General features: G+C 44.2%; 1 protein-coding gene across 1 annotated transcript; it reads right to left on the reverse strand.

Moving 5' to 3' along the window:
* Positions 1–1,763: 1,763 nt before the first annotated feature.
* On the reverse strand, positions 1,764–20,679 carry LRRC40 (leucine rich repeat containing 40). Its single transcript, XM_075508984.1, has 15 exons — positions 20,488–20,679; positions 19,623–19,804; positions 19,046–19,119; positions 17,975–18,104; positions 17,430–17,553; positions 16,435–16,577; positions 15,158–15,330; positions 14,770–14,860; positions 11,630–11,675; positions 9,042–9,150; positions 8,011–8,118; positions 6,264–6,374; positions 4,447–4,524; positions 3,507–3,692; positions 1,764–2,493 (listed from the first exon to the last, which is right to left on the reverse strand). Exons 1-15 carry the CDS (start codon positions 20,636–20,638, stop codon positions 2,388–2,390), a joined length of 1,812 nt encoding a protein of 603 aa, XP_075365099.1. The 5' UTR covers positions 20,639–20,679; the 3' UTR covers positions 1,764–2,387.
* Positions 20,680–21,978: the final 1,299 nt, after the last annotated feature.

The following is a 21,978-nucleotide window of genomic DNA, read 5'->3' on the forward strand; positions in this document are numbered from 1 at the left end:
AATGCTGTGCAGTGTATAGCAGAGCCATTTTTCGGCTTTGGTGTACCCAACTTTTTCAGTATTTAAAAAAGTGTTTTGAATAACATTAAAAAGTCTCTTTATTGTACAAATAATAAAAACGTCACCTTATTGTAATTAATTTTTGTCGCCTTTTACTACTGGAAAGGATCTGAGTTTTCAAAAGAGGCTGTTCTGCAGGTTACGGGAAGGGAGAGGGTCATTACCGACCCGTCCCTTTGGAACGGGCGCAGGTACCCGGTACCTACACCGTTCCCACCGCTCATTTCACGTACAGCTTCAGAAACGGTCACGGCCTCTACCAGCAAACAAAGCGGCGTTTGAGGGACAGGCTCCTTGTAGCTACCAGATACGTCAGAGAGAGACGTGAAACTGAGCACCTCCCCTTGGTCAGCCGCAGCCGCTGGCGCAACATCAAATCTGCAAGCGGAGCGGCTGCAAGCTTGGGAAGAAAAGCTGAGCCTGTCCTGCATTTAGGTACAAATGCCGTACGGAAGATGGGGAAACAAAAGCGAGGGTCGGGGGGTGAGAGCAGCAGCAGTTCCGTCCTCCGAGTAACTACAGAACAGCTCGTGACTTGTTCGAGCTCAAAGCAGCCACCCTTCCTCCTGCACAAAGCCACCACCACGTCCTTCCGATGGGCAGCGCCTTTCCCTCCCCGGCCCTCTCCCTCTCTTTCGAGAGCAGGTTCATACCAGGCACCGGGTCTCTGGTGTCTCCCGCCGTGCCGACCAGCCCTGGCCCGTCTCTCAGGGGGCTCACGGTCCAGCGCAGCTGCGGCACGGTGCATCACACCTCCTCCCTCTGGCCGAGAGCCTGCGAAGACCCTGCGGATGAGTAAGTGTGTTTTATGTTAATTCTGGACACGTGCAAAACCTGGAAAGTTGAACTTTGAACTGTATTAATTGTTGCGTGTTACAGAAAAGACAGGCGGAGAACGGAAAATGCTTTCGTTACACGTATTTTTCCTTCTAAACACGTGCCACAGGAAGGATACCCATGCGATGGCAGCCTGGCAGCCTTCATACAGAGACTGAAGGGAAGAGCGAGGCACGTTTCCATTCCTAAAGCTTAGCGAGGATGTCTTTTACTTTAAATTTTAGATTTTAAATTATAGATTGCAAAGAGTTCAGCAGCTTGCCCTTAGAAGCAGTAGTCATACATAGGGACAGCACTAAAGTTTGTTTGCTGGCAGGAGGGCAGGGCAGCACTGGGAGGAAAGAGGTGACACTGCTCACGCACCAGAAGCGGCGCAGCTGCCACGGCCCGCCCCTGTGCCTGGCCGCACGTACCCTGCCCGCTGGCCCTGGCTTAGGCCGTAGCGCTGCCGCAGGCCCCGCACGTACCCTGCCCACGTTCCGCGGTACGTACAGCGACACAGCCAGAACAGCCAGCCGCTGCCTCTTGGTGCGTTGACGGCAGCGCCCGGCGCAGTTTGAAAGCCAAACCAACCACAGCACGCGACGCCCCACCCGCGGGAAGCCGGCCGGCTTCTGCTTCACTTCCATTTCCAATTCACCGGCCTGCAGCGGGCCCAGAGAGAAGCACGGGATGTACAGTCGCAGAGCAAGCAGCATCAGGCAGCCCCTCCTTTTCTACCGTTAACAGCCCTGATGCGTTACTGTTGTTAACGAAGGTATCACTTTCAGGACGTGGAAGGGTGTTTAAATAAAAAAAATGAAAAGTGTCTCAACATTACTGGCTAGAAAACTTAATGATAGCGTAGTCTTAAAGAACTCAAAACGTACATCCAACAGGAAACATTTATTGTTTCAGTGCAGCTACCAACATCAACCACGTTTTGCCGACTTTTAGGCGGGGTGCGCGCAGCCCGCAGTACATCTCGTACCATCTCCTTACCCTCACCACGCAGTTTAAGGGTTCAAGCATTTTATCACATACAGAGCAGTAACCAAGTCTTTCAGACAGCCGTGCAGAGAGACTAAATACCTCACGGGAGGTTATACAACAGGCGTACAAAAATCAAAGTGGCTCCTGGCTTTTGCTCAAATACGCTGATGGTGACAGTTTTTTTAAAAACTAGCCTGGCTGTAGAAAAGGCGTTCTCACTGTTACTGAAGGCAGCTTTCAGTGGCATTCTTTATTACAAAAAGCATAGGCACACCTTGTGGTATTTTAAAACACACTCTTGAAACATGCAGCCTCGAGGGGAAAGTATTTCATAGGCGAGTTCTTTCTTAACACGCCAACTACAGACAGGACTGTAAATGCTTTGCGGCACAGGCCAGGTTAAGGTACAGTTGACGAAAGGGGAGGAAGGCAGTAAAAGCATACAGCGTTGGGTCGGGTAGGGTCACACTCTGCCTGTACTTTGATTCCCGAGCCGGCCAAGGACGCAGGCTCCTGTATCAAGCGGGAATTCGGCTCCTCAGGTACTCCAGCACTGCAGCTGTTCCTTTTGCCAAGATGGCTGCTCGGGGAGTGCGGAACGGATTTCCTTCTAACAGAAGTGTCCTAGGGAAACAGAGAGGCTCTGAGTTTCTTGCATAAAGACTTTTCCTTGCACCAGCACATTCATACGCTCCATATAGATTTTTTTGAACCTTCTGAAATTCTTAAGCAATACCTCTTCTGCTCTACTAAGAGAATTTTAATTTCTGCTTCCCCAGTTCACACTAACTTAGAGACATCTGAATTCTAATTTCTGCTAATACATCAGTGGTGGTATGTTATTGTAGACACACAATACACACCCCCCCTACTCCTTCAGCAAGCCTCTGCCAGAAGAAAGAGAACTTCTGAAATACAGAAATGGCACAATAAAAGGGGAAACCTGTGCTGAATCGTAACCCTCCAGGTTCTAGCTTAGCTGCTGGCCCGCTCTTCTTTAGTACACATAAATCTCTGTGGAGGTTTCCGCTCAGGGGCGGGGGTGGTGTTTTATTTTGTATTTTTGAGGTCCCTCCAGAAAGCATCCTTAACGGGGAAAACCACAGGGACCAGTAATTTGTCATCTCTGACACGACAGACTACTTAGGCACAACTGTCGCCTTTGGGGTGTATTACGTGAGGATAGTCGCAGCCACGTCCCTTTAGACCTCACGTAGAGGATGTTATCCTGTCTCTCTGGCAGCAACGCGAGTTAGCACGCAGGTAGGGAGCTAAATGGATTAACTCACAGGTAGTGCTGCGGCTCGCCCGCCTGCCTTGTCTGTAGGTGCACCAGCAGCGTGTACGTACGGACAGACAAGGTACTCACTTCAGCCCTAGCACTAGACTGACCCAAACCAACACACCTTTTCCATTTTTTTTAAAAAATCATGAAACCGCTCCCCCAGTTCTCTACAATACTGAGGAAATATGGAAGAAGTTGCACTGTTTTACAAATGGCAAGAGACCCTTTTTGTGCATTGAGACCTACAAACAAACACACTGCTCGTTAGTACTTTCTCCTCTGACAAAACATGCCCTGAAGAAATCAGTCAGGATATATTTTTATCGAACAGGTCATCACTTAAAACACACACCTCAGAGTTTCACAGTTTCCAAGTTCTGGTGGCACCTGGAGGAGGTCATTGTTCTGAAGGTCCAGTGTTCCAAGCTTGTCCATCTTCTTCAGCTGCAGGGGGTCGATGGACCCAACCTGATTGTTACTGAGCAGGATAGTCTCCAGGGCTACGATGCGATACAGGACGCTGGGAAACTCTTTAAATCTTCAGGAAGAAAAAGGAGGCAAACCAATGAAAGTCAGAAATAGGGCATTCAAAAAATTAGCAGCCTTTAACATCAGACAGTATTTTAGCTTTGTTTATTTAAGGCACACGTTTAAACACGCTGCTCCGAAAGGAGAACACATCCCTTCTTCTACCTTGCACGCAGTGGGCAAGCTGAACAAAGCGTGCTCGGCGACAGCTCAGCACCTCTAACAGAGCTGCAGGCCAACTGCGCTCGTGTGACAAGGCTGGCGTGTCGCACGGAATGTGACTCACCGGTGTACAGAAGGAGAACAGTGGCCGATTGTTCTCCCTGTAGTTCAGAAGTGCCCCGCCGAGGCAGAGGAACGGCGTCCCTGCCCCGAGCAACAGCAACAGCGGCAGATGCTCTTCAGGGACAGCACTCGGCTGCTTCCCGCCGACCGCTGCCTCACGTTTTTCCATCATTCGGAACTGCTGTATTACGGATGCCAGCGGGCAGTCCCGTTGGTAGCCATTTTTTGACATATTGTTCACAAGATTGTTTAATCCCTTCTGTAACTGGTTGCTACTGCCTCTCTCAAAAACTTTTGTGGCAGACATTTCCAAAAATACACTACCCATTGTGTAAGGAAGTACGTGCACTTCATCTCTTTTAAGCTCGCAGCTAGTTGTTAAGTGCCTCCTCATTCTTACATCACAGGAAGATCATACTGAATTCAGCCCAGTTCTTTTTATTATTGTATATTAAAAAAAAATCTAAATAGTTGCTCACCTATTAAAAGCAAGATTTATTATTTGCAGTCTTGTCAGTGCCTCCATTTCCTCCGGTAAAGATGTCAAAAAATTATTTCTGTGTATCAAATGAAGACAAACAATAATCACTTCTATGAAGTTTTAGTTAAGAATCCACAGAGACAGAATATGCACATCTGTCGGTGCTAACGTGCAGTCTTAAACCAATTAATTGCCTCATAAATGGGTCAAGACCATGCTCAAGTACAGACGCTTGCTAATGCAAGCCAGGTTTGCATTCTCCTTTCTGCCAGGAGGAGATTTAAAGTCTGTCCTCTAAAGATTCCCACGTGTTTCGAAGCATCTAACAACTCCACAAACCCGCTTGGCAATTCAGCTCCTCGGGTTTCAGAGGAAAGCTTGTGAAACTGCCCAGATCTTGGTGCCAAAGTGAAACAGCAGGGTAACTCCAAAGCTCTTCAAAATCCATGTAGCCTGGTATCCAATTGCTGTTACAAGCTCGCTTATGGCTACTGTTACCCTAGTGTTTCCCACAACAGGAAGCCATTCAGAAGCTTCTTAAAGCTACAAGGAAGACAGGTTTGTAAGGACAAACAAGGTACGTCCCGAGTGTGACACAAAAAGCCATTACAGTAAAATAAAGACCACTCACTAGAAGATGCCCAGACTTAGACTGAAATTCTTAATCACTGAGCTATTCAGCCTTGTTCCCTCATCAATCTCGTATTATCACCCATTTCTGCAATCTTCTGCCTAACCCCTCCATCAGCAGCACGTACGTCGCTGCATCGCAGGCTGGCTGAGGCTGGCAGGGACCTCTGGAGCTCGTCTGGTCCGAGCCCCTAGGGCAGGCGGCCCAGGACCACGTCCAGTTGGGTTCTGGGTATCTCCGTGGATGGAGACTCCCCCACCTCCCCGGGCAACCTGTGCCAGCGCCGGTGTTCACCCTCACGGTGACAAAGCCTTTCCTGATGTCCAGAGGGACCCTCCTGCGGGTCACGCTCCTGCGTGCGTGCCCACGGCCTCTGCTCCTGTCCCTGGGCACCGCTGGGCAGAGCCTGGCTCCGTCCTCTCTGCACCCTCCCTGCAGGCGTTTGTACGCAGGGGCGAGATCCCCGAGCCTGCTCTGCTCCAGGCTGAGCCGTCCCAGCTCTCCCAGCCTCTCCCCATGGCCAAGATGCTCCAGTCCCTTCATCTTGGTGGCCCCTCGCTGGACTCTCTCCAGGCACAGGCAGATGACTTTAAACCAAACCAAAGTAAAAACCCATCTCTGCAACTGTGCTTTGCTACGTTTCATTTTGTGAAACGCCAAAGACAGTAAGTGCCAGTGAGCTGATCCTGATGTCTAAACAAATGCAATGAGCATTGTTCAGAAGCAGAGAAGGTAAAATGGCAGTAAGGAACTACCTGTTGCAAACAAAATACCTGCAGACAGCTTCAGTTTCAGGCAGCATAACGGGGTTTGTACCTTCACTGCACTACCTCACAGCTACCCTCCAGGATTTTTGGGTGGGGGGGTCGGGGTTTTTTAGGGGAGGAGGAGAGGCTGCTTTTAGACAGCAACTTAACACCTCTGAGACCCTTTTACGGCCAAGACAAGACCTTTCATCACAGCAAGTCTCAGAGCTTGTCCACTTGGTTTTTGTGGTTTTCTTTAACCAATGCCTAAATGTAGGCCACTTGCTATTTCAGATCTGCCGGTCATTCAACTGTCATGGAGGCATTTTGGGAAATGAAAAATTATTTCAGTACTGCTATTCCACTGTAACAGATGGCTGGTTTAAAGAGGCATGAAAATAAGTTACTGAGAAAGGAAGTCCAACACACGTCACAAACCTGATATCCAAATGTGTCAATTTATGGAGCATGCAAAGCTCCAAGGAAATGGATGAGATTTTATTGAAGCCAAGGTTGACATCACAAACCGAGTCTTTCAGCTCCACAATCCTGAAACCCAATATGAATATACTTTTATTATGTAAGCTCGTGTTTGCATTCTATTTTCTAAGTTACTGAAAAAAACCTGCTTTATTCTACAAATCAAGGACACTCTATGTTTCTTGACATTTCAGAACCAATTTTGTGGAGTGAAGACAATGGAAACTTCACCTGTGAAAGCTGCCTGTCCTGGAGCCTTACACTTGATGTAAAGACAAAGCTCAGAATCACCTTCCTAAAGTGATTAGGAGAGCAAACTTTCTCTCACTGATGAGGAGAGTGAATTGTACTACAAAAGCCTGCTCACTTAAATGCAGTTAAGAGGTATTTCAGAAACTATGGCACAGATGACCATCACTGCCATCTCCCGCCCTGTAGATGTTTTCACAAAAAGACTATCCATCTTCTTTAGCAGTCGAACAAACAGAAAGAGACTGTTATTCTATTTCCATCTTTCATTTCTCTTCCACTGTTCTGCTATTACAAATTCCAGGAAGCGCAGCATTTGCTGCTTCTTGTAAAAGGGTATTATATTAAGATGTTTTGGTGTAAAATATTTAACAACTCAAGAAGTTAGCTGTTCAATCCGTGTAACAGAATCTCTGGTTTAGCCCTAAAAACAAAAGGCAATTAAATGAGCTAAATACTCATCTCTCCTAACTGAACTGCCACTGAATCCTCTGGCACCTAGCAGCGGCACACCTTCCTCCTCCATGAATGCCACAGCTTCTCATGCAGTGAAAAAGCACGGGAGGCACAAGCATGATCTCACTAAATTGATTTTCTACAAACTGTAGTGAAAAGAGATTTTTTTTCCATGACAAAGAGATCACACCTCTTCAAGTTCTGTGTGCTAGAGGTTAAATGTTCAGCACACTCGGGTCCAAGAATGGAGGTAAGTTACCCCCACAAATGTGGCGGTATCCTTAAAAATCAGCTTTCAGGATTTTCTTGGGCTATCAGAGATGCAGTAACCTTCCTCCTTACACAAAAAGACTACTTATTCCCATTAGTGTCAACAGAAAGCCTTTCTTTGACTGGGGATGAAGTAACAAGTGCAATAATATCAAACACTATGTGATGGGACACAAAACCTATCAAGAAAAGAGGCATGGAAATTGCTCAGGCTTCCTTAAAAAACCCAACAATTACGCTATCTGAAGAAACTGAATGTAAATAGAACCTCAGCTATCATACTAAAGCTGTTGCCCAATAAAGTGGTGAATCCACACAGGTTATCTTCATATGGGAAAAAGACCGCTTTGCAGAGACAGCAATACCACACTGCAGTTAAGTACAGCACTTCACTATTATGAGAAGTCACAGCAGTCTCCCCCCACTCAATTCCACAATGCTTAGCAAAGCAAGGTGAAAACCAACATGTAACGAAGCACCACAGAGTATAGCCAAGCTTCTTTTCACTGCAATCTTCCTGCTAATCAATGAACCCACCTGCGTGCTACTCGTACTAACAGTGCAAGTCTATTATTCAGCATCTCGAATATACTTTCACTTGTGCGTGTGAGTGTGTACACACACATACATAGCAGAAAGCGTAAATATACTCGATTAGGAAAAACACAAGATGCTGAGGAACAAAAGTGAAAAGAAAGTAACAAATAGAGAATGACCTTTACAAAAGTACCTTGGAGGAACTTCATTCAGCTGGTTTTTGCTGAAGTTGACAGTGGCGACAGGATTGCTTCTGACTGCATTGAACATTTCATCGGGAATCACAGCTGCCTGTTTCTCACTAAGAAATGAAAAGCATTTAGCTGAGTAACACGAACAAGTTCATCATTTCCTATTTATTAACAAGACATTTTCATCTTCTTTTAGAAAAAGATGAGTCGTAGAATAGATATATAAATATCTACAATTTGAAGTCCTTGAAGGACTGTTAATCAGAAAGCTACCAATCACTGCGCCATGCTACACGGCATCTGGGCGATAATATCCTTTCACACTGGCACCCTGCTCTGTTACCCTGCTTAAGAGAAATCGCTAAGAGCTGAGTTACGTCACTCCCTCAGCAAACGTCTGAATGCTTCATACTGGGCCATGAAGCGTAGCAAGATGGGCATTACCCAGATTTCCCCCACTCAGCTCAGAAAACATCCCCAGCACAGTGCTGTGTAACTCGGGTAACTGCTCCGTCTGCAGCTCCCGAACACGCGGTGACCAAAGCCACCCCGGCCCTTTCACCGCAGCGAGGTCCTGGCCACGCTCCAGCTCCCAGCAGGACTATGCGTTTCACCCAGCCGTTCTCAGCAAACAGGGCTTTCTCCCCCTTTCCCAGCCTAACAAGTTACCTTGTCGGTTACATTTCAGACATAACTGAAGAGATAGCTCCTACAAGCTGTTCTAAGACTTAATGCAAACTGCTAAAGAAGTTTACAAGGCACTAAAAGCACCTGCAGGTATTAAGCATCTCAGTGAGTTAAAAGGAATGCTACTGTGGAATATTTGATAATACAAAGAAATAACTTTAAAAAGCCTGCAATTCAAATCTGCCTATTCCTGAGCACATAAATTAAAGTGAAAAACGCACAAATGCAGCAGGATTTGCAGACAGTTTGGTATGTATCACGAAGGGAAAACAAAACAAAACAAAAAGCAAAAAATAGGAAAGCGTTCTTACAACTTTAGGAATAGGTAATATTTCAAAACACATACCTATATTCCAATAATTTTAGTGAAGTTATGGCATGCATGTTAATCCTTGACTCACTTGGAAGAGTCATGGCTGTCACGGGAGGCTCTTCATTTGGGCTAGTTACATCATCTACAGGCAACAAACGTATAGTGTCACACAAACTACAGCTGCAGCCAGATGTGGTGTTCTGAACGACCCGGAGGGAGCGGTTTAGTGTCCCTAGGCACCAGCCATCGCCCTTTTGAATTCTTCCTGCATTCTGGCTCAACTCAATACAATCTGATTCAGATTGTTTCAAGAATTTTCTAGTAAGGGTTTTTTGTAAGCCTGGGTTTCTGGGTTGGTTTTTTTTAGGCTGGGCAGAGGGGAGAGGATTTGACTTGGATTTTGAAAAAATAGGTCAGGAAGCAATAGAGATGTTATGCTAGCAGTAGCTGGCTGTTATATCAGGGAGAAGCTTCCAAGGAGTGGGGAGCTAGAAACAATGATAAACAGGGAATTGGGGCTAGGAGGGATGATCTGGATCACCTACACCCAGAGCAGCAAATCTGACCACAATTTTAGTTAAAACATTATTATTTATGAACCTTCATCACACCCTCCTCTGTAGAGTTCCTTCTGATTACTATCTACAACCCCCACAAAAAAGCTATTGGCTTTGCAAGGCTACTTTGAATGTTTAAGAAATGCAGATTAAAAGCATTGCTCTGCACACCTGAGGTGTGGCACCACACCTGAGGGACTCACATACGCGTAAGCAGCGTGAAGCTGAGCTAGAAGTCCAAACATATGATAAATCCAACTTCCACTGGAAGAAATTGAACAAAACTCTATGGAAATTCAGCACCATTCAAGAATAAAAGTCTACTAACAATTCCGCCTAACCGCAACTAGTTGTCCTTTCATTAAGAAAGGTCAAAAGGGTCAAAAAAAAGCTACCAAAAAAAAAAAAAAGAGTACTTTTTCCCGTTTAAACCTCTACAAAAATAGGACTGCTACTGATTTAGCTCCAGCTTAGATGCCATAACAGGTAGAATAAAATCAGCAGCCTTGCTGTACATGCAAGACATTAGCTGATTTTATTATCCACAATTATATTATCTATTACAGCTCACCACATAAGCTTCTGAGTCTGTACTCTAGCATCCTATCAACTTTTGTCAAGTTAATAATATGTCAGATTTGCATGGAACCTGACATTTTGAAGCAGTTTTATGTGCTGCAGTAACCTCATTAATACTGCCATCCTCTGGCAGGCGGCAGGAAAACCCACTGAACAAAAAGGAAAATTCACACGCACCATTTTCAATAAAAGTTGCTTGCATGTATTATCAAGCAACAAAAGTTGCTTGCATGTATTAACCCTTCTAAATTAAGAGGTTAAGCATTTTTTGCCATTTAAGTGCACCATAATCATTTCCATATTATATTTAACATGACCTGTGAACTCAGTCATTTTGCCTACTTTATGTTTTAAAACTGAAGAAAGATTAAGACTTCTCAAGATGGTAAACTGAAGTCCTGTTTTGAAAGCACTTCATCTTCTCAGCATGCAAGTTACTTTAAGACTCTGACAGCCTGTTTCCTATACAATAAAAAATAAACTGTCATCTCCACTATTTTGTTTAGAAAACACAGAACAAAAATTAAAAAAAAAGGCCAAAATATCTCAGGGAATTAGAAGCCCCGGTATCAATCTGGAAAGTGACTTGAGTGCGCAGAAGCAACTAGCAACCTTTTGTCCGCTTTTTTAATACTATCGGTTCCTTTTTAGAAAGTACTGTATCTGTTAGAGAAATGTGATACAGAATCATTTAGGTGCTTTTTAATCCACAGAGGCAGAGCTGTGAATCCAAGAGAAGATTCTGCAAAAAAACATACAGCATTTGCGCAGAGAATAGTCCCCTTGAAATATTTCATCTGATTTTCTGCTTTATGACTTTTTAACTATTTCTATAGGGAACGTAGGGATCAAGACTATTAGATAGTAGAAAGATGAAGTTTAACAAGCCAGGATTAGAATGATGTTTAAAATAATCAGTTACTTTCTCCCCCAAAACTTTTTATATTCTTAGTCAGCTACATGGTAGAGTTCACGGCATCACCAAGACTTAAAGGCAGACTTTTTTATGCACGTACTTTCTGGGAATCCCAGCACTGTACTGCCCATGTTATTACATGAATGAAGAATACATAATACCTTTGCAAAATCCCACCTGGTCTTCCATACTGTGACCAAGCCAGCAGACAGATGGCAAGCTTAAAAAGAAGAACCCCTTATGTAAACTTCCCATGGTGTTCAGGGGAAAAACAAAAAAGCTACTTCAATTCCTCATGCAAAACGCATAAAGGGACCAGGGGAAAAATACTTAAAATTGTTTTTCCAAATTATAAATCCTCAGTAACATTTGTTATTTGGTATTATCTAACAGAGTAAGAAAAAGAAACGGCACTAAAATATAAGAGCAAGCTGTTGAATAAAGAAAACTCTATTATTGCAGGATAACTGAAGGAAACCGGATTGAAACAGCTACCCTCCATAGATTCTACTTTATTTTAACTGCTTAGAAAGATTCTCTTTAAAATGCAATGCAATAGAGCAACATACCTTGTATTTTGCTTCTTAGATATTTCAGAAGTTCCTGGGTGCCTTTCTTTTAAAAAAAAAAAAAAAAGTCAGTAAGCATTTGCCAGCCAGTATTTACGTACCTGTTTGACACAGAGAATGACGGTTCCAGTCACATGGGAGGAGCCCATGGCACTGCTGACTAGAAAAGCCACCTAATGCTTCCTGTAGAAAAACCCTCTTTGCAGCAGCTTATGAACTTGCTTATTTACAATTTTGTTTATTTATTCCAGTGGAAAATTTCCAATCCCGCGTCACTACCTCAGGCTCCACATTTTACCTTTTTATCTAAAGTAGTGGGACAGTTCCAAGCGCAAGGAAAAAATGCTCAAATAAACTTAATCTTCTCTTTAAAAAGATCTAAAACAATTATGCTTTGGAGAAGAAATTTAAAATTTGTCAAGGAAGCTGACTGTTCAGTGTTCCGGTAACTTTTTGTGTCTGGAATTATAAACTCTGGGAAAAACACTGCAGTTTACATAATTTGCATGGATTTTTAACAGCTGGATTCTCCAATGATTTGACTTTCAATCCTCTTGTAGCAACTTCTACTGGTCACAGTTACTATCTGCATAATCTATGAGTAATTAAGCATAATCTCATCCCGCCCGTTTGTTTTAGGATAAAGCTATGTTTTCCTTACAATTTTACATGCTCCTCCTTGACGCTTTAAAACAGGGACTGGCCTGAAGCACTGAATATGAATTAACATTTCTCATTCTAGCTGGCAACTGTATTACACACAAGAAGAGACTGACTGATCTGAATGCAGAGGGGATAAAGGAAATGTGGACGTGGGAAAGGAAGGAACTCTCACAAGCGATCTGGTGAGACAACAGAAACAGAAGACAAAAGACTGAGAAAGAGAGGCCGTAGGAGACTGGGGCTGACTGCAGGCACGGCTAGGCGTGGCATGTGCCAAGCTGAGCAAGACAAGAGAAGCCAGTATGGAAGAACCTGGAAGCTTTTAAGGAAAAGGTGAAGGTCAAACAGAAAGCTGAGTAACAGTCACGTGCCTTGCATGAAGAGGAAAGCAGATGTGCTGGTTGTGGCTGGGATAGAGTTAATTTTCTCCACAGTAGCCAGTATGGGGCTGTGTTTTGGATTTGTGCTGAAAACAGTGTTGATAGCACACTGACGGTTTAGTTGTTGCTAAGTGATGTTTGCACTGGTCAAGGACTTTTCAGCTCCCCATGCTCTGCCGGGCGCACAAGGAGCTGGGAGGGGGCACAGCCGGGACAGCTGCCCCCCGCTGCCCAAAGGGCTATTCCAGACCATATGGCGTCATGCTCAGTATAGAAACTGGGGGAAGAAGAAGGAAGGGGGGGGACATTCGGGGTGATGGCATTTGTCTTCCCAAGTCACCGTGATGGAGCCCTGCTTTCCTGGAGATGGCTGAACACCTGCCTGCCCGTGGGAAGTGGTGAATGAATTCCTTGTTTTGCTTTGCTTGCATGCGCGGCTTTTGCTTTCCCTATTAAACTGTCTTTATCTCAACCCACGAGTGTTCTCACTTTTACCCTTCCGATTCTCTCCCCGCTCCCACCGGGAGGGAGTGAGCGAGTGGGTGGGGGGGGGGGCCTGAGCTGCTGGCTGGGGTTAAACCATGACAGCAGACAATAAGACAAAGCTCAACAGCCAGGCGATGGTATGTTACGCAAAAAGGAGAGACTAGCATTTCACAGAAGACAACTGGAAATTTATCAAGAAACAAGAATGGGTTTGGGACTTGAATGAGAGATCTGAGGAAAAGGGGAAAAGATCAGACGGAGCAGGGATGGACAAGAGAAGAATCTGTGCCTGCTAGACTATACTTACCCCCTAGTCCTTGCCAATCCTTCATCTCAGTATTTACCTGCTGCTAAGAAGTGCCTGGGGAACCCTACAAGCTTTATCAATTACTCCTCTAAATCAAGTGTAAAAAAATCTAGATAGGCATATAAAATTCCAGTTACATGAATTTACAGTGTTGGTAATGGATCAAGACAATATAAGTATAAAATGACATAATGGAATCCTTGTACCTGTCGTTTGCTACAAATTTGACTTATACACAAGAAATTACATACATCTATGCTCTTACATTTGAAAGACAGTAAATCCTCAGAAGCTAGGGAATACCAGAATTAAAGCAGCCAGGCAACCCTAACTCAGACTCCTTTGCATGTACATTTTAAGCCAACTTTGAGCTCTGAAATAACGTATGGCTGTAGTTTGTGTGACATCCACGGAACCCCTGCTCATTAATTTAGTGCATACAATGCTCACTTAGCAGATACACAATGTTTTCCCTCTTCTGGCAGATATTACAAAATTTAATTTCAACAGAGAGTCTTCAGCATTGTTTATTTTTAGAGAACCCCAGTGCTTTGTAAACATTTATTTTATAACACTGACAAAAGCACAGAAAGAAGTAATGTATACCACCAACAAGAAGAGGGGCCTGCTGGGGAAAAAATAAAAGGGAATTCTATAGCAGCAGTAGTGCCCACGCTCCAGCCTCCCTGCTGCCCTATGTACTTGTTTTCTCATGCACAGTTCACACCTTCACTTTCCTGGTTACCTACAGAGAGAACGCAGATCTGAGGTGTAGGTTATCCGTGAGAAACATAGCACATCAGATTGTCATTGCTCAAAATGCATCTGCCATCAAATACGCTTTGGAAATTGGATCCTAGATCCTTAATTAAGGCAAGTAGGAAATGCAAAACAGAAATCCATGCTCATCTAGGAAAAGCCTGATGTAAAGCACTCGCCTAGCACTGCAATAAACTGTGACTGCAACAGGATTAGGCAGCAGACAGGTGCCTTATCCTTTTTTTCCCAGACATCCATTGCTTCATTTGCAATATATATTTTAGTTTCTGTAGCAAATCAGAAACAGGTCCTATAAAGCAACAACCTCCTTTATTCCACAGTCCTCATGACCTTATGCACTGCATCAGACTCCAGTGGAAAGAGTACCCGAACCACAACACACACAAACAAAAGAGATGGGTTAAAGTTGCACAGGCGACTTGAAATCTGGATGTTTTCTAATTTTTTAAGTGTTTTGTCTACACAATTTGGATAACGTACCTGTGTGACATAAACAAACTTTAAATATTGTCTATAGTGCTTACTTGCAGAAGGTCTCTTCGAATGGTTCTCAAAGGATTTCCCTCTAATGCCAGGAATTTCAACTGAGGAAGGTTCCCCAATGTGTAAGGCAATCTGCAAATGGAAGCAACTCATTTCAAAGCAGATTCAAAACAAATTCTAAGGAATTTGCAATGGTTTGTCAGATGGCCTGGTATTCCGAAGCTCAGGTTCAAATAAAAAGATACGGAATATATTACATTTAAGTAAGGCACAGTTTAATCATAGCACTTACACGATATAGAAAGGGTTCCTTCATTTTATGATTGAGTCTTTTTTTAATTACATTTTACAAAGTGAAATACATCAGCTATAGAATTAGGTGTCATTAGCTATGCCTCAGCACAGACATAATGCAGTTTTTAATATTACCTACTGATATCATTGTTGGCGAGGTCAAGTCGCTCCAGCTTCTGAAGCAGAGTAATTTCATCAGGAACTGATTTTATCTTGTTGTCTCTAAGTTCCAATACAGAGAGGGAATTCAGATGCTTCAGATTCTCTGCATTTAATATTTCAATCTGATTTTCACCAGCATGTAATTCCTACGGAAACAAAGATCACCTACAATTACGTTACTCTAGTAAAATTGCTTTATAACTTACTAATCTCCTAAATCATGGCATTGGCAAAAACAAATGACGATGTGGAGAAAACACAGATCTTGATTCCCTTTCATCTGCACAGGAAATACCAAAGCCTCCAAAGATCCAGGGACACGAGTCTGAACTTAGCTCTTCTCAAACTATCACAGAACCCTCAGTTTTGAGTTCCATTTCCAAGCCTGGAATAAATTTGCTCTGCATTTGTCAAGAACTTGTCAACAACTCCTTTGCTCCAGAATTTTCTTGAATTCCAAGTTACAGGAAGTTGAGAGGGCACCTCTCCATGGCCCTGTTGGAAATTTTTCACTTATAACAGAAAAATTGAAAGGTTCTTTAGACCAAAAAGAGCATACACATGCTGCTGCACACACTAAGACACTGAACTTCACATATCAACATGAATTTTGTTAGAAAATGCTGAAATAGCTTGGGATTTTAACTGCTGAGTTGAGAGTTATGCAGAACTAAGAAGGTATCTGCATTCTTTGATGGATTTGGTCATTGGAAACAACACAGTGATATAGGCGTTCAATTGTCCCAATCATTCTTCTATTAGTTGAGTAACAAATTTCTGATGTTCTGAGGCAGGCAATTTTCAATTTTAAACATATTGGGAATTAAGGCTACAAAATACCTGGAAGATCTGACTATGCTAAAAGGAAAAAAAAAAGTATACTTTCTCTGCAGTTACAACGAAAAAAATGATCGTGAACAAAGTAAATTTATCCAGAAAATGCTCCTGGAGATAAAAAATAACTGTTGCAGGCAATATTAGATCTAGTTTTTCAGTCATTCGTCTTCTAAATATTCCTTTTATTTTCCCAATCTGAAGAGTACTGTTGCAAATTTGTCTTCCAAATGACCTTAAGATTGACCAATGTGGACAGTAATCGCAAATGGGGATGTATTGAATAGAGTTCTACACACAGAATTATAAACTTTTGATCACAGCAATTCACAAAAAATTGTGTTTAAAGTAACAGCTATTATTTTAAAAGTTTACTGTAAATGTATTTGCAGTAAACCAACCATTTCAAACCTTACCTTCAATAATTTGCATGGGGGAAATTCTGGTAAGGAACGTAATTTATTTTTTCTCAGATAAAGTTGTTCCAAAGATGCCATAGTTGCTAATTTAGAAGGTACAGTTTCCAGGTAGTTTTTAGTACAATCCAGTTGTCTTAAGCCTATAGAAGTAAGTGTGCAAGTGACAAACAGAAAAGAAAGAGAAAACAAAAGTCATTTTCTACAGAAGCATAAATATCCTGGTTTTTAAAATAAATATAACAACATTTTGGCAATCAGAATTTTGGAAGAAATCAAATCAGTTAGCATCAACATTTCTGAAACCAAGGCATCTGCTTTTCACTTGTTCTTCATAGGACATTCTGGAACGCTTTCAGTGACACTGCCAGATACTAGCTCTTGTTTAGAGTACAGGACTGGAGGGAACAAGAAAGGGTCCAATATTGCACACCACCTCAGAAAGATGTGCAGGGAATTTCTACAGCGTTTATAAAAGCTGGCAGTCCACCTCCTGTCCCTGTAAATCTGCCACAGCCATTAAAATACGCGTTTCATATCAACCACTAGTCAGCTTGATATTTAACATTCAAATATCAGAATTCAATTTCATCACTCTCTAATTTATGGTTTCTTCCTCTCCAGTAATTTCAACTCTCTCTCATTTACGCTTTATTTGCCACTCAAAAGATGCACTAAAGAAAAAATTTGTCAAATTGCTTATTGCACTTAAGGCTAACAACTTCTAAGCAGAACAAGCAGAACAATATTCATCCTTACACTTTTCTGATCATTCCATGTCCCATTTATCAAGAAATATGAACCATAAGAGGACTCAAGTTTGATATACAGTAGCTGTAGCTGATTTTTTAAAATAATTCTGAACTAATATTCTTGAGAATACAGTAACTCTTTAAGAATACATCTTTTAAATCTTGAATAATATGCACTACATTTCTGAACAAAACTACAGAACTGGCTGTACAGTATTTCATAATCTGAGGAAACTAATTTACTTTTCATTGCACTGATATCTGCAGGCAGGTTCTTGAGTTGATTACAAGCCAGATTGAGTCGCACTAAGTTAATGAGCAAAGCAAAACTTGTTGGGATGTCTGTGAGATGGTTGTTGGACAGATCCTGAAGATTAAAAAAAGAAAGAGAGAGAGAGGAAGAGAGAAAGAGGTTAGAAATAGAGATGTTTAAAATATCCCACGAGTACTGCTACTGCAAAGTTAATTACTGGCAGAACATTAAAATTAGATGGCTGACATCTTCAGGATCTCCCTGGTAGAAATGTGAATGGAAGAAACAAGTCTCCTGTGACTGACGGATCACAAGGGATTTGATTTTTCTTAAAATATTTGGTAAAACTTGGTTTCAAACACACACAACACCCCCCACCCCCTCGCCATGTAATAACTGACAACCTACATAAGTCATTAGAATATTCACAAAGTTCTGCTATCTAAGCTATGGGGTTTTTTAATTAGCGGTAGCAAACCATGGATAAATTGGCCTTTCTGCACAAATAAATATTTTTCAAAGAGTTGTAATTTACTAATTCTTCTAAATTGACAAGCTGTCCAAATCCATCCGGCAAGTGACTCAGCTCATTGTGATGAAGAAGAAGGCTCTTCAGATGTGACAACTGCATCAACTCTTCTGGGATACTTTTCAGTTTGTTGTGGCTAGTATTGAAACATGGAACACAAAGGGAAAAACCAATTACTAAGTAGTTTTAAGAACATAACTGTATAAAGAACACTTCTTTTACGTATGACGCTATCCAAACTAGAGTTACAACACTTGTACCAGCCAGATGATCTTAGCCACCCGCGGCGTGTTGAAACACAAACTCTTCAGACTCTAGAGCAAGTAGGAAGCACATCCAGCATCAGATACACGGGATATTCCGTGCTGGCACAGCCTAACCGTTAATTACATCTGCAGTGAGACAGGCTTTGGCAAAACATTCTCACACTGCAGTGTGCACATATGCCTGTTGTTCAGGATACTGTCACCTTTAAGAAAAATCTGTCTCCTACAACCGTTACAGCTCTCTACAATGGATTAGTTTCCTAGGAGAAATGCATTATGTTTGTTTATTTGTTCAAGAATACTTTTAATCCTCATCTGAATTTACGTATTCCAGCTGGATCTTACATTCTTTTGCTTTGTGTAGTTCACACACACAGTGGCAGCATAACCTCTTCCTCCTTGTGCACAAATTTACAAAATTACTCCAGTAAACAGAAGACAAACTTTCCAGCATGAACAAGATCTATACAATTATTTCCAGTGTATATTATTCATGACAAAAAGTATTTTTGTTCCTTTAAAACAAAATTGCCAGACTGAGGCACATGAATGTAGATACTGCTTTTGCGTGGTTATTCACTGTTTTCACCTTCCAAGTGAGACTATGACTCTGAGAATCAGTGAAATTGATTTTAACAAACCTAGGACCATCAGGTTTGATCCAAAACTTACGATTCTCAACATACTAGTATTCTCTAGTTAAAAATCTGAAATTAATTTTCTGAAAGAAAATTTAATATACTGCAATCTCTTATTCACGCTGTGAAGTCACTGCAATATTTCTCATGTTCGTTCTGTATCAAGTACTTACCTGACATCAAGTTTCTGAAGATTTTCTAATTGTCCTAAAGCAGAAGGAAGTGATGTCAGTTGATTATCATGCACCTGGAAAATAAAGTTTTTAGAATACAGTTACTAATTTGTACCTTGGAGGTTTTCTTTCCCTACCCCAGAAACAAATCAAGCCAACCTAATACACAGAATAATTTTGTATAAAATAGCTATGTACATGCCTCAATGCAATTACCAATAGCAGCATTGCAACTGCCAATCTGTCAAAATTCTACTGAATTGATAGTAAATGCTAAGAAATTATATATGAAGCGGGGGGGATGTGCACGAACGGTGGTTGCATCCAGTAATAGCTCTTCCTTCAGTGTCCATAATAAAACTTCCTAGATCTTCCTACAGAACAGTACCCAGTACCAGCGTATAAATGGGTATACTGTCAGCGATCTTTAACAATCTTTCCTTTCTCCTGAGAATGCACCAATGCCCCTTCTACACATCCACCACTGCAGGGAAACGGAAAACAAAGATCTAAGACCATGTTTTCCCACCTCCTACAGAGAGAGTACAGTCCTACCGTCACGGATCATTGTACTCACATCCAGAACAGTGAGCGCAGGCAGAAGTCTGACATCCTCTGAAAGACACTGCAGTTTGTTTGAGGCGAGTATCAGCTTGGTCAGATCTGTTTGCTCCCACCAGCGATCGGCAGCGCCAAAAGAGAGATTTTGATGAGCTTCCTCTGGAGTATCCAGATTTATCCGCCACACGTGTTGAGGCACTACATACACAAACATACATGGGTCAACTAAATTCTTCTGATATTTACTCTCATAGTTCCACTGTCACAGTGCTTTTCATATATATGTACATACACATAGCCGACTTTTTCTAGAGACGTTTTTCTAAAGCCTGCAATAACGAGCTGATGGAAACCTGCCAGCAACAGCCAAGAGAGAGATAAGCTGCGAACACATGCCAGCAAACGTTCATTGCTGTCGCTCCCCCTGTATTTCTCCCGCCCCGCCGGCATTGCCAAGCGTAAACCCGAGCGCAGCAGGCACGCCGAGCCCGCGCAACCGGCCAGCGACCACCGGCCAGCCCGGCGCCTGGTCCCCCAGCTGCAGAGCCGTGTGCTCTCAGGAGAGCCGAGGGCTCGGCACAAGCGCAGCCGCCTTCCCGGGGCTCCCACCCCGCCGCGGGAAGGCGCGGCCGGCAGGCCCCGGGCCGCCCTGCCCGCCCCGGCCCTCCACGGCAGCACCGCCGCTTCCAGCGCGGCAGCAAACCCGGCTTGGCGCGGCCGAGGCGCGGGGAAGCGCGGGTGTAACCGCCAGCTGTAGGGAAGGCAAGAAACAGCGCGTCCCCGCCGGCACCGAGCTCACCCACACCGCCCCGGGGCGGCAGGAGCCGCGGCGGGGTCTCCCCCACCGCCCCGCGGGGCCGGGGCCGGCTCCCCGCGCTCACCCTCACTGAGGCTCCGGCCCGACAGGTTTAACTGCCCGCTCTTCCGAGCCGCCCGGATCAGCCCCTGCGGCACGGCGGGGCCCGGCTCCGCCGCCGGCCGCCTGAAGCCAGCGCGGGGGTCCCCCACCAGCGGTCTCCGCGCCGCCGCCATCCCTCGCCACAGCCGGGCCGGCGCCGCCCCGCCGCCCGCCGAGCGGGCGGGGCCTGGCGGGGCCCCTCAGGCGGGGGGGGTCCCTCAGGCGGGGCGGCCCCTCAGGCGGGGAGCCGCCTGGGCAGCCGCCGCGCGGAGCGCTCAGCGGGCCATCGCCTCCCCCGGCTCGGTTCGGCCCCGACTCCGACCCCGGCCATTTCCCGCCCGGCGGTACGGGGTGGAAGCCAGGACGCTGAAATGGTGCCCCGGCATGGGAGCGGGGCCGGCCCGCAAACCCACCCTCCCTCCCATGCCCGGAGAGGGTTCACCGCAGTGCCTGGGGCTGCAGGCCCACAGGGGCCGTTTGCATCTCCCCGAGGGGTTTTGTCGGTGTACAAGCCGGCTCTGGCTCCTGCAAAACTTAAGAGCCAGACTGCCACCTTTGTGGGAGATGAAAACGGCCCTTTCCGTGCTGGTCTCGGCTCACAGCTGGGCCACGTGTGGTTTTCATCACCCAGATGCTGTTTTGGCCATAACTCCCTCCAAGGAATGGGAGGACAAAGGAGAGGTCCTGTCCCCTCAACAGCAGCGCTGCCCTGAAGGGCAGTCTGAGCATTTGGTACAAATCCACACGGCCCGTGAACGAAGCAGGACTAGAAACGGTAACTGACGGTTCTAATTCTTACTAATTATTGGAGAGGAGACTGGGCAACAAATTGGCTGCAGCTGTGCACGCCATCTGAGGCAGATCTCGCTCCCCACCCTTCCTCTCCCCCATTTCTTTTTGCTGAGGTCTTCACCCTTGTCACAGTGTGAATCCAGACCAAATAACCTGGGAATATTTTATACAGACACACGAGGTATACCAAAGGAAAAGGCACTTTTACATCAGTTTATTGTTTTTCCTTTTCCCTGTAGTCCAGAGTTTGCAAACTAAATAAAAATACTACAGACTGAAAAATTCCGGCTGCCTACCAGTACTGGAGACTAACAGGGACCAGTCACCACTTCTGCCATTTAACCTGGGAGGGGGATCGATGTCTGCCTGACCCCACCAGCAGTTCCTGGTGAGAAGGGAATTATGACAAAGGGGTGTTTCCCCCTTAGTCGTTGCAGTTTTTAGCTGTAGCTCTTTGCAAACACCAGGTTTGTTTTTCAAACATTACCCTTTTTGGAAAGAGCTTCTACTAGTAGTTCAATTGGATTTAAAACTAATTAGCCAAGGACCAAATACCACGTTAGGTAAATAAGCATGAGATTCAAGAAACCATCATACCGCAGGCACTAGGCTCTTGACCGAGGATTTTGGCCTTGTTAGTTTTTTTACTGCTGTTCTTTAATTCCCTTTTTTTCTGTCTCTT

This window comes from Mycteria americana, chromosome 7 (genome assembly GCF_035582795.1).
Source record: "Mycteria americana isolate JAX WOST 10 ecotype Jacksonville Zoo and Gardens chromosome 7, USCA_MyAme_1.0, whole genome shotgun sequence".
Taxonomy (NCBI): Eukaryota; Metazoa; Chordata; class Aves; order Ciconiiformes; family Ciconiidae; genus Mycteria; species Mycteria americana.